The sequence below is a fragment of the Gymnoscopelus microlampas genome, assembly GCF_963454915.1.
Source record: "Gymnoscopelus microlampas genome assembly, chromosome: 19".
Taxonomy (NCBI): Eukaryota; Metazoa; Chordata; class Actinopteri; order Myctophiformes; family Myctophidae; genus Gymnoscopelus; species Gymnoscopelus microlampas.
In genome coordinates this window covers 20,176,286-20,188,605 of record NC_139956.1, presented here as the reverse complement: position 1 = coordinate 20,188,605, position 12,320 = coordinate 20,176,286, and the positions used below count along the sequence as shown (strand labels likewise).

The window sequence follows — 12,320 nt, the reverse complement described above, 5'->3', positions numbered from 1 at the left end:
GTGAGCTTGTAGATCTGCTATTTTCAAAAGATTTGTTGAACTTGTGAAATGGGACATCCTGCATAATGAGTACTTTCTACTTTTGCTACTTTAAGTACATTTTGATACCAATACCTTCGTACTTTTACTCAAGTACATTTTGAATATCGAACTTGTAGTAAATTTGTATTTCTACATTGCAGTATTGATACTTAGCCCGGAACTATTTTTAATAATCATATTGCTGGCCGGACGGTTTATGTGGGAGGGCCGCGGTATCTTTATTGTTGGCGGGTTGTTGTTGTCGGGGCAACTTCTATCTGCAAGTAGGCCTACAAGTACTGTCCCTCATATAAGACGTTCTGTTGGTGTTTGCATTTGATGTTCATGCTCACTAGACATGTCGGACACATGGAGCAGCATCCAGAAGCACAAGAAGCAGCTGGATTCTCTACGAGAGAGACTCCAGCGGCGACGGAAAGACCCCGCTGCCACAGGTAGGAGGGAATGAAACCGATACAAGATGAACGATATGAGAAAATATATATCAAATATTCACATTTTTCACAAAAGTATCAACTATAATGCATATCTGTTACGTAACGTTACCTTTAATTTATTTGTGTTCTTTCGTGTGATCTTATTAAATTGAGATATTAAAGGAGTAGTCCACCCAAAACAATACACATCCCATGAAGCCTTGAATTCATAGAGATTTTTATGTTTTTGTCGCATTACTTAGCCAATAATTTGATGCCTCAAATTTGGTGTACAAAATGTCCTGGTGTCCCCCCTATTCCAGCACGCCTGTGGCAGAAATGCAGGTCAATTGAGTAATTGATAGAAAAATAAGTAATTGTTTGAGTGAACTACTCCTTTAACGCATGGAGGAGATGCATTGTTTATGTAATTGAGGAAGTTAAGGCGAAACAAGTTGGTAAGAATCGAGTTGATGAATATTGATTGGTCCATAAACACCGTGATGGCACTTTCAAGATGTCGTCTGTCTGTCTCTCTCTTTCAGAAGTGGGAAGCAGCATAGAGGGTGCTGCTGCTGTAAGTGACAGTCCAGCACCACCTCTCCAGAGCACCTCAAAGGAGGAGACAGAACGCCCGCCAGATCCTGTACTGGAGAAGAGGCTGCTGGGATATCTGTCAGACCTCAGTCTCCCACTGCCAACCGACTCTCTTGCCATTACAGAGGATCTTAATATCGTGAGTCCATTAATTTCTATCCATGCACAGATCTCATATAGATTAGTAGTAACATATTTTTCCTCCACGCTGAGGAAGGCTTGATGCCGTGTCCGTGTATGCTGTCCGTGCGTCTATAAATTAAAAGTACCTTCAGTAGGACTTCGGCATGCTGGCTATTACTTTCTTACTGTGAATCTTCGCGAGGCGTGAACCTGGCAAACTGCATTATATATACAGACTGATAGTGCTCGTTTTTGTTTTCTATCTGTAATTCTTTGCCACATTATTTGTTTGTTGCTTACAGTCTGAACCGGCTGTGACTCATGACTGCATACAGAGTCTGCTGCTCAAGTTTTCTGCTCAGGAATTGATAGAGGTGCGGCAGCCCATTCTGGCCTCCTCCACAGCTTCTTCACCTTCCTCGTCCACCCTCGTCATATCGGTGGACCACACAAAACTATGGGCCATTTTCGGGACAGGAGCCGGAGCCCAAAGGACCGGGGTAAAGAGGAAAGCAGAGGACCAAACCCACAAAAGAGTCCCAGGCTCCTCCCCGTCTCTCCAGAGCTCTTCCTCCCCTCCACACACTTCCTCAATTTCTCTGGCACAGGCGTCTTCCTCACAGCTGTCTGGGTCTTCTGATTGGAAGACAGGGGGATCAGCGGGTGGGGCCGATAAGAAAGGAAGAACCAGTAAAATTCAATCGTCTCACTTGGACATGGAGATCGAAAGTCTCCTGAACCAACAGTCCACCAAGGAGCAGATGAGCAAGAAGGTAGGACGGAGACGGGGCGAATGAGGAATTAGACGGACTACTCGGCATGGTTTTATGTTGTATTCCCCCCAGATTGTTGTTACCAACTCAAACCGTTACAGTACTTAAGTATAAGGATATCATAATAATTGATGTATGGTTGTATTTGTGCAGATGAGTAGAGAGATCTTGGAGCTACTCAACACCAGCACCGCTAAGGAACAATCCATCGTGGAAAAGTTCCGCTCTCGTGGCCGGGCTCAGGTCCAAGAATTCTGCGATCACGGAACCAAAGAGGAATGTCTACGTTCTGGGGACACACCTCAGCCGTGCACTAAGTTACATTTCCGGTCAGTGTGACTCCCACTGTCTGTTGCATTTTGTTTATTTCGTCCAACATCTGGACTCGTATATCTCAAGAAGCCCAGGGTTGCACATAATCGTGGGTCCGGGAATGTGCTAAATTGAATAAAATGTCTTGAGCATAAAAATGCTACACATTTCACAAATATTTCAGGTCTCATGTTGTCAGTAGTAGTTCTATTACAGTTTTATTACATTTGTATTTAGTAATGCGTGTTTTTTTTTTTGCTTGCTCAGGCGAATCATCAATAAGCACACAGATGAGAGCCTTGGTGACTGCTCTTTCCTCAACACTTGCTTCCACATGGACACCTGTAAGTACGTCCACTATGAGATTGACTGCCTGCCAGAGACAGACGTAGGCCTTCTGGGACCTCAGGCTGGGGGCACAGAGCTCGGCCTGCATCAAGGAGATGCTGACAGCAACGTGGGAAAGCTGTTTCCTTCACAGGTCAGCCTATGAAAGACGGATAGAGAGAGTTGTAAAAAGATCACTGCTCTCGCACCAGCAGGTGCATCAACTTTATACCAAATGTCTCTTCAATGGATCACAATTGATTCTTGAGTCTAATCATATTACTTCAGAGAGATTGCAATGGGTAAGCTGATTATCTTACCTAAACTCTGTACAATAAATGGACAACGGAGTTTGACAAAGTTGAGAGTTATGAAATCCAGAGCGAATTACTTCATAGCCTTGACACTTCTTGAGCCTCTATTATTGGTAAAATTTTAGATACAGTTTTTCAGCACGGGTCTCTATAAATCATCAATTTGTGTGTTTTTGTGTCCAGTGGATCTGCTGTGACATACGCTTCCTGGACGTGTCCATCCTGGGGAAGTTTGCCGTGGTGATGGCAGACCCTCCCTGGGACATCCACATGGAGCTGCCCTATGGCACACTTACCGACGATGAGATGAGGAAGCTCACCATTCCCATCCTCCAGGATGATGGATTCCTTTTTCTCTGGGTCACCGGAAGGTAGCTTTCAGGAAACCGTGTGGCATTATAATCAGTTTTCAATCAGTTTTCAGTTGGTGCACAGACAAGTGAGTGGAAGGATCCGGGTTTGAATCTGACCCCATCTTGTGGTTTAGAATCAGACTCCCATCTTGTCTCATGAGTCTCTCTCTCCACTTTGATTTCTGTCTCTCCACACTAACCTATGTGAAATAAAACACAAAATGCTAAAAAAAAAAAAGTATATATATATTTCCTTTTTTAAATAAATAAATAGTGTGAATACCTATTCCAATCTCAATAATAGCATTACGGTTTCAGATCCAAAGAGTAAGTTCCAACTTGTGTTATTCATCAAGTGAACACAGTGTAACATTGTAACCTTTTACCTTTTAATTTCTTTTACAGGGCTATGGAGCTGGGTAGAGAATGTCTCAGTCTATGGGGGTGAGTTTATTTCATTTTCTGTTATCCCCCTGTAATCGTGGATTAATCACATTTTATTAGGATAACATCGTTTGATTGATTGTTTGCACTGCTTTCTCACGTCTTCTGTGGTCTATCAGCTATGATCGTGTGGATGAAATTATTTGGGTGAAGACCAACCAGCTTCAGAGGATCATCCGCACTGGGAGAACAGGACACTGGCTCAACCATGGGAAGGAGCACTGCTTGGTACGTCTGTCTGCATTTTGGGTGTCAGCTTAGATGATTGTCTAATGGTGCATCTTTATTTTTCTTCTTTACATCATTACTATTGTCACTATGTGTGGATGGCTTGCACCATTCTCAGAGTAACTCGAATACGAAACAGCCTCGATTAACAGTTTAGTACTTTTTTTTTTTTAACTCAATTTTTATTGGAACAAAAGATTTTCAAAAGACAGATACACATACATGAATACAAGACAGAACATAAAAGTGTGGGGGGGGGGGAACAGAAACGAAAAAAACAGTACAGTACAAAAAACAAGAAAGAATAAACAAATAAACGAAAAGGCTGCATTCTATAATTGTTAGTTATTTTTCTATTACATATTGGTTATACATTGTCCATGGGCTGAACAGTTTAGTACTTCTAAGCTTTTATCTTTATGATGTGGCTCTGCAAGAGGCTAGCCGTCGGTCTATAATGTCTGTGTCTGTCTATCTGGAGGTAATCTCTTTTCTCACAAACTACTGTAGCAACCAGTGCCAGAGTTTGTATGCAGTAAGCTGCCAGTAAGCCACAGAAGTAACACCACTAATTGTGTTTCACATGTTTTATACTTTTAAAAAAAATATTTAACTTGTTAATTGTGGAAGGATGGAAATCTATGGGACATCGCTCTGAAACCTAGCCCAAATTTTGAGTCATACGTCATACATCATAGAATCTATGATGTATGACGTATGACTCAAAATTTGAGTCAATATGACATAGATGACTGATGTCACAGGCTGATCACATGAAGTCCGAGATCCACATTGGAGCCACGCCATTTCTATGTGGATTCCAACATGATTTCCTAGTTTATTTTATCTTTATCGTGCAGTATCTGTCTGTTCATCATGCCTGAAGAAGGGGAGATGTTGATGATCAGCTTGGTCCTAAGAAAAGAAAAGCTAGAAATAGAAGAGGACTGGGAGAATTTCAAGCTGAAAGAAAAAGAAAGTGTGTGCTTGCATCTTTTCAGGTGGGCGTGAAAGGTACACCCCAGGGATTCAACAGGGGATTGGACTGTGATGTCATTGTAGCTGAGGTAAGGACTTTAGCCACATTCATGCTCATTGGCCCTGTACTGTTAACGTTTCTAATTTCTGTCACAACAATCTCATTTTCCGTACACTCCCCCAGGTGCGCTCCACCAGCCACAAGCCAGATGAGATCTATGGGATGATAGAGAGACTCTCACCTGGCACCAGGAAGATTGAGCTGTTTGGTAGACCACACAATGTCCAGCCCAACTGGTATGAGTTCCTGTGTATTTCTGTTGACCTTTTTTAAACTTTCGTTTATATTTTGAGATATTGATTCAGTTCTTGCCCATTATGTCTGCTTTGTATCTTGTATTTAAACCACATACGCCATTTACTTAGGCAATTTGAAAATATCTGATCTGCAAGCTCATAACGAGTTGCACAGGGATGCGTTGTGAGGTTGTAGATCTGCTATTATTTTCCGATATTTTCACCTATAATGAGTCTGACATGTCCAAAATAGCGACTCGAGGGTGAAAGTGGTTAATAATGTATTCATTCATCGATTGATTATTCATTCCTTTATCCCTCCCATTGTGTTTTCTAGGGTTACCCTTGGTAACCAGCTGGATGGCATTCACCTGTTGGATCCTGACGTTGTGGCGCGCTTCAAGAAGCGCTACCCAGACGGCGTCATCTCCAAACCCAAGAACATGTAATGATGTCACCAACTGGCCCCATTTTGGGAACTCTGTTGCCCATGGCAACCAAGGAGGCCGGTGATCAAACTTTGGACAGCCTACTTGTCCTTTTGTTCATTTTTGTAGTAAGGACTAATAAACATACTTGATAGGATTCATTGTATCACAATAGTTAGAGTGATTAAAATCATTGTGAATTGCTAATGCTCTTCTCAGCTGTGTTTTACAGTTGAAAACAAAGGAAACGTTTTAGCACATTATTTACCCTTCATTTTGCGTTGAAGAAACTTCAGATCCGTAAACAATAAAACCAAGGAGACATTTTAATGTACAACTTTTGTGTTATTTTTTTGTTAGTATAGACATTGGTCTTTAACATACAAATAGATTTGAGTAGTTTAACTGGGCTTGTATACAAAGATGTAAGTTTCTAATTTCATCTGCCCCTTTTCACAGTTGTGTAATCTCTTCTTACATTCATGTGGTTCACCATACTCATCAAAATCCAGACATGCTGCCATATTATCCTATACGTTATTGAAATCTGCTGTAATGGTTTGTAAAAAAGTACATAATTTGTTTTTATATCAAATGTATTAAGAAGAAATGCGGAATCAGAAAATTAAAATAAAAATGTGAGGTGAAGGTAAAAAGAGAAATGGCCAATGTAAATCTATGTCAGCTGTGCCGTTAATATCTCTTAATATGCCTCCTTGATGGCAAAGTAATGAAAGGCAAAAGCGGTGGCTTCACATTCTTATACGTGACATGCAAATGTTGTAGCCCATGTGCTCATATAGGCCTGTTTGTAAGTGACTTATTTATGAATGCCTTTTATTGAAATGTCAAATTTATGCTTGTAAGATATTTTCTTGAAGAAAATGAAAATACATTATTTTCATTGAGCCTTTTATATTTGGTAGTGTCTATTGGGTAACTACTGTATGTATGTAAGATCATAGTGTTTGTTGCAGTATAGTGTTTATTTACATGGGCAATAATCAAATTATTTGCAGCAACTTAACTGCTTACACAGATAAATTCAAACGACAACAGTAGAAAAAAATGAAATGTCCAAAAGGAAAAGTATGCACCAAAAATAATGCACTTGTTGGTAATGACGCTGTAAACAAGTTTCCCATTCAACATCCCAACAGTGACCTCCATTGGAAGCCACAGGTACATCAGAGCAATGAGAACGGTCTGTTCTCAGCCTCTCCAGGGGTTAGTGTTGAACACCACAGCAGGGGAGCTTTTTTCCCTTTGATACACTGAGATTTAACCATCTCAAAAGTCTCAGTCTTTCCCCTGCCAGTTCCGTTTTTAGGGTGACCAATGATAATGAGCAACAATTTGCTTCAGCGCAGCGTCAAAATTTGCGAGTTAGTAGAGGAGTGGTGATCGCGCTTCGATGCATTAGTAGGCTACAGCACTGTCCCTCCGGTCTGGACCCTGTGTTCCCAGGGTGTCCCTCCTCAGTAGGTGGCGTCCACTGCATTGATGTTGCTGTCCAGCTGGTGTCTGAAGGACAGCCTGGCCTTGGTGGAGAAATAGATCTGGGAGCCCCGGCTCAGGCTCGCTGGTCCCTCGCCGTCACTGGCCCAGGACGCCGTGGACGATAGACGTGGCTTCATCTCCTCTATGGGCACTACAGGATGGAGGAGTGGAGGGTGAGAAGGAATGTAGAGTATGTTGTTTGACCATAATGACATTATGTTGATTGCATTAAAAAAAAAACTACTTCCCAATGTTTAGAGAGGAAAAAACGGATGCCGGAATAGACGATTATGTGAATTGGCAGATTAAATAGTTGCAAGTCACATTTATTTATATAGCACATTTCATAAAACAAGAATAGGGAGCTTATTTTGCATTGTTTTAGCCCCATGTGGACAAAAAACAAACACACATTTTAGTTTAGTAGTTGTGTTTGTCCCCACACAGAAACAGGTGATCAGTGCCTAATATTCCCCACATCTGGTTCTGTCTCCATGTAATGGTTTTTCTTTTTAAAACCTGTAGTTTCCCTCACCTGCCGCTGGGGGGCACTGTCTGCCCTTGCACCGCTCTTTACAGCGCCTGTAGAATGGGAAGCACTGGAGCACCTTCACACCCATGACAGCGGAGTTTCTGGAAGGAGAAAATGGGATAGGAATCTATTAGATGACACACTCAGAACAGAAATAAATATGTGATATTTATCTATCTAGGTGCATGGGCTGTTAAAATGGCCCACAATGTGAATGTCAATTGCAAGAAGGTGTAATTTTCTAGCAAAGTCAAACTCCAATGATAAGATTAAGACAAATATTTAGTCATGCACTCAGAACTAATGATACAGAATTATAATTCGGTAGCCTACATGTGTCATTTTGTCTGTATGTGTGCCTGTTCCCCAGACGCTCAGAGTGCCTGTGTGTGGTCACTCTTCCAACAGCTCCCGTCTGGCCTGCCTTATCAAAGTGACAGGACTGGGTGTCTATGCCCACTGACAGCTCCTTATCTTGACACAGCATAATGGAATTAGGAACCACGAACCAGTCACTCAGTGACAAGGGACAACTCATTTCAACGACACGACAGGGCTTATCAAGCCTGTCAACATCAACATGGCTCTGCAGCCATGCAGGCCCAGTCAGCAAAGCCTCATTTATACCTCACCGCACAGCTTTACGGCTTTAAAGGATCTTACTATCAAAGCACTGTTCATTAATTGAGTTTGGCGTTGTTGCCATTTCAAGAACTTGCTTGATCCCAGAGTAAAATCTTGTCCGTCTTTGAACTTATAGGTTTAACATGCACAGCCATGCAATCTGGTTGGTATTCTGGCTTAAGGGCATATGCAGTACCTGTTCTTATTTTTATGAATCTGTGTCAATCTGACAGCACACACCCATCTGTCTTTTATGTAGGTTAACACCTGTTTATTCTCCTGTGGAACCAGTTCATTTGCCAACCTGTCACACAAACTTGTGGTTTTTCAACGATAATCCCTCCCTACCTGTGGCCCTCTGCATGATAAGATAAGGTCACTGTAGGTTAACGCTGTGTTTGCTTAGAGTTAAAAGTATGTGTTCAATCATGTTAGGAAATGGGTCAACTGAAATAGAGTAGAATGGGTTAATGAATCTTGACAGTTTTTGTGGCATTTGGACTGAGACAAAAGTAGAATCAGTGGGCGTTTTTACTTCCCTTCTGCAAATTAGCGGTACATTAACCTATAAGCCCCACACAAACCGGCTAAGAACAACTGCTCTCTTACGCCAGTCCACTATATATTCCACTGACCCAATGTCAGCAGTCACAGAAATAGCCTCCTGAAACATGCAGTCCTGCTAACCCCGGGGGTAACAATGCAACACGTGCTATGAAACCCCAGTCTCACACGTGCTTCCCTCACGAGAAGCCTAAATTAGTTTTTGGGTCATTTTAAAAATGGATAGATGACACAGTGCTGAATAGCAGGTCAGCAGGAGCAGGGTTCCAATTCCAGTGTCATGCACGATTTTCCAAGGCATATTAACCAAATTGTTATCGTTTGAAAAGCTATTACAGATGCCCAATCTGGTATTTTTTTGAACATTTAAGGTTCAAAGTAAGAGTTTCACCCACTCCACCTGTAAGTCTGTGATGTGACAGCAAAGTTGAGTTCAGTTGATATAAATCAATTATATACATACATCTGGGGCAACCCATTTGTAACCCCATTTAGTACCCTACACTGTAATATATGCACTAGGCTAGGGGGATGTATCCACTGAGCTCAGAGTATCTTATGTCAAGTAGTATTGTGATTGCGACATGCAGGCCTGCAGTCAGGAGCTAACATGCTCTGACCGAGTTCTTAGTCACTGTTTGTTACTGGGAGGCTTCTGCTCTGCGGTTGCAGTCTCCCCAACCCACTTGAGTTGATTGTCTGTGCAGCAATTCTGCACAGACAATGACAGGTTACACACACACACACACACACACACACACACACACACACACACACACACACACACACACACACACACACACACACACACACACACACACACACACACACACACACACACACACACACACACACACACACACACACACAAACTGTTTTAGCATACTGAGGTCAAGCCAATATCTAAACTTGTATCGAGATACCTTGTTCTCTCTGTATTAGGAGACAAATCTCTATCAATCTCAATCATTCTCTCCCTCTCTGACTGATATACTGAATATAGTCAATATACTCTCTCTCTCTCTGTCTCATCTATCTCTCGTTCTACCTAGTCCCATTCTCTCCTTCACTCGGGTCTCAGGTGTGGCTGTGAAACTCTATCCCATGTACAGACACAGTGAGTCCATTATGCTGAGGTCGCCGTAAAAGTTCAAACAATCCATTGCAGATGAAAGCCCACAGCACTGTAACTGTACACACACACACACACACACACACACACACACACACACACACACACACACACACACACACACACACACACACACACACACACACACACACACACACACACACACACACACACACACACACACACACACACAACTGTTTTAGCATACTGAGGTCAAGCCAATATCTAAACTTGTATCGAGATACCTTGTTCTCACACACACACACACACACACACACACACACACACACCAACCTTAACCACATGAAGCCTAGCGTCCCTATTCTGGGGCGAACGTTTGGCGAAAATAGCTGACCTACAAGTGCACAACTCGTAGCTACGTGACACATTATGAGCTTGTAGATGATCTGCTATTTTTGCCAGATTTGGTGTGTAGAGGGAAAAGGGTGCGGACTAAGTACAGAACCCTGGGGGACCCCAGTCAACTCGGTATAGGGTTAAACAAAGCAAGTGACCAGGGCAGAGAAAGACAGATGAGACATAAAGAGATCAAACTCCTTTACAATTGGCACCCCTGGCGCCCCCTGAAGGACACGATCCCCACTTTGAAAACCAGTGGATGACAAACTTGTAGCTTGTGTACAGAATCAGAGAGCCCATGTTTTTTGTAAAGTACTTTCCATTTCCACGCCGATTAGTAGTCCTTTGTGTATTAATAGCTACGAAACACAGACTCTCACTCACATTTTTGCCCTGACTCACAAAAACACAATACTGCCAAGCACTAATGGATGTGCCAGCATGCACGTACGTGTGTACGTGTGTTCACACACACACACACACACACACACACACACACACACACACACACACACACACACACACACACACACACACACACACACACACACACACACACACACACACACACACACACACACACACACACACACACACACACACACAGTATGAAAGCCCTGGTCAGTGGTGTGGAATTTTGGGCCCAGGTCATTATTAGCTGTGGGGGTCTGGCAGCACATGGCATTCTGAGAGCCCAGAGAGAAAAACAACTCAGAGAGCATACACACACACACAAGCGCGTGTGTGTGCGAGCGGGCACTCACACAGCACGCACGCACACACACACACACACACACACACACACACACACACACACACACACACACACACACACACACACACACACACACACAGGCTGCAGCACACTCAGTGCCCACATTTACCAGTTACCATATTAAGGAGGATATAGAAAAGAGACAGTGGTAATGGTGTGTGTGTGTGTGTGTGTGTGTGTGTGTGTGTGTGTGTGTGTGTGTGTGTGTGTGTGTGTGTGTGTGTGTGTGTGTGTGTGTGTGTGTGTGTGTGTGTGTGTGGTCAGGGGTGGGGGTGGGGGCTTCACTAGGCAGGTCATGACCTTTTATAAGTGCAGGCCCCTTCCCAGTAGCAAAGGCTGGGGAGAGAGAAAGCTTACGTGTGGAACGTGCTGCCTGCTGCCCTGAACAATAATGAGGTTTTACTCATTCTCTGTTCACAGTCTGATGGAGACTAGGGATTGTGCAATTCTCAAAACTAACTTTTGTAAAGTGAAGCCAAGGAGCTTTTTTGTGCTACTTTTTTTTTTCACATGTCACAGTTCCGGGGGTCTGTTTTTGCATGTGTGTGATGCCTACTTAGACTGAAAATAGCAGATTTCCAAGCAAATAATGCAACACAGTATGAATTAAGCTTTAGTGTGTTTGTGCATGCATGCGCACGTGTGTTTGTTTAGACTAGGATTGGTTCAATTTAATAGAGACCTACACTACTTTACGTTCCAGGTGAAGTTGTGCAACACTTTCTATGTCTAGTCATTTTGCACACGATCCAAAGTTTGCTCTCGACAACCAAATCTATGCTGCAAATCTGTGCTTATCTTCCTATACAATAGCTGCTGGTCTCAGTTCTCTTACTGTGTATACAATATCACATCAGGCAGTATTATAGGAACCTGAATCTGGAATCTGATAAGAATCTTCCAACACCCTCTTTAGATTGTTTCCACTGAAACAAACCATTCCAGGTCCCCAGGGCACTATGAATGGTCTTGGGTTCGGTGTGTATAGTATGAAACCTATTGTGCCACAGTCAATCAGTACTAGGTCCTGTACAGTTCTGATACGATCTATGACGCACACTGTGTGTGTGTGTGTGTGCGTGCGTGCGTGCGTGCGTGCGTGCGTGCGTGCGTGCGTGCGTGCGTGCGTGTGTGTGTGCGTCCAACATTGCAACTTTCTTTTACTCATATTCATATCAATGCATTTGCATCAAGAATTTGT

The 12,320-nt window shown here is 42.8% G+C and overlaps 2 protein-coding genes across 2 annotated transcripts in view; one reads left to right on the top strand and one right to left on the bottom strand.

The window, feature by feature from the left end:
* The first annotated feature begins 261 nt into the window (after positions 1-261).
* On the top strand, positions 262-5,681 carry mettl3 (methyltransferase like 3). Its single transcript, XM_084042970.1, has 11 exons — positions 262-476; positions 1,004-1,194; positions 1,481-1,951; positions 2,105-2,280; positions 2,531-2,744; positions 3,088-3,275; positions 3,663-3,701; positions 3,821-3,929; positions 4,931-4,996; positions 5,092-5,204; positions 5,542-5,681. The coding sequence occupies exons 1-11, from the start codon at positions 380-382 to the stop codon at positions 5,651-5,653; spliced, it is 1,776 nt and encodes a 591-aa protein (XP_083899096.1). The 5' UTR covers positions 262-379; the 3' UTR covers positions 5,654-5,681.
* A 261-nt stretch (positions 5,682-5,942) lies between these two features.
* LOC311034940 (uncharacterized protein C17orf114) overlaps positions 5,943-12,320 on the bottom strand; it is an 8,151-nt gene continuing 1,773 nt past the window's right edge. The window contains exons 2-3 of the mRNA XM_084042971.1: positions 7,668-7,765; positions 5,943-7,283 (exon numbers count right to left, since the gene is read on the bottom strand). Coding sequence (XP_083899097.1) covers positions 7,111-7,283; positions 7,668-7,752 — 258 coding nt within the window. The 5' untranslated portion in view covers positions 7,753-7,765 and the 3' untranslated portion in view covers positions 5,943-7,110. The remainder of the gene's footprint in view (positions 7,284-7,667; positions 7,766-12,320) is intronic.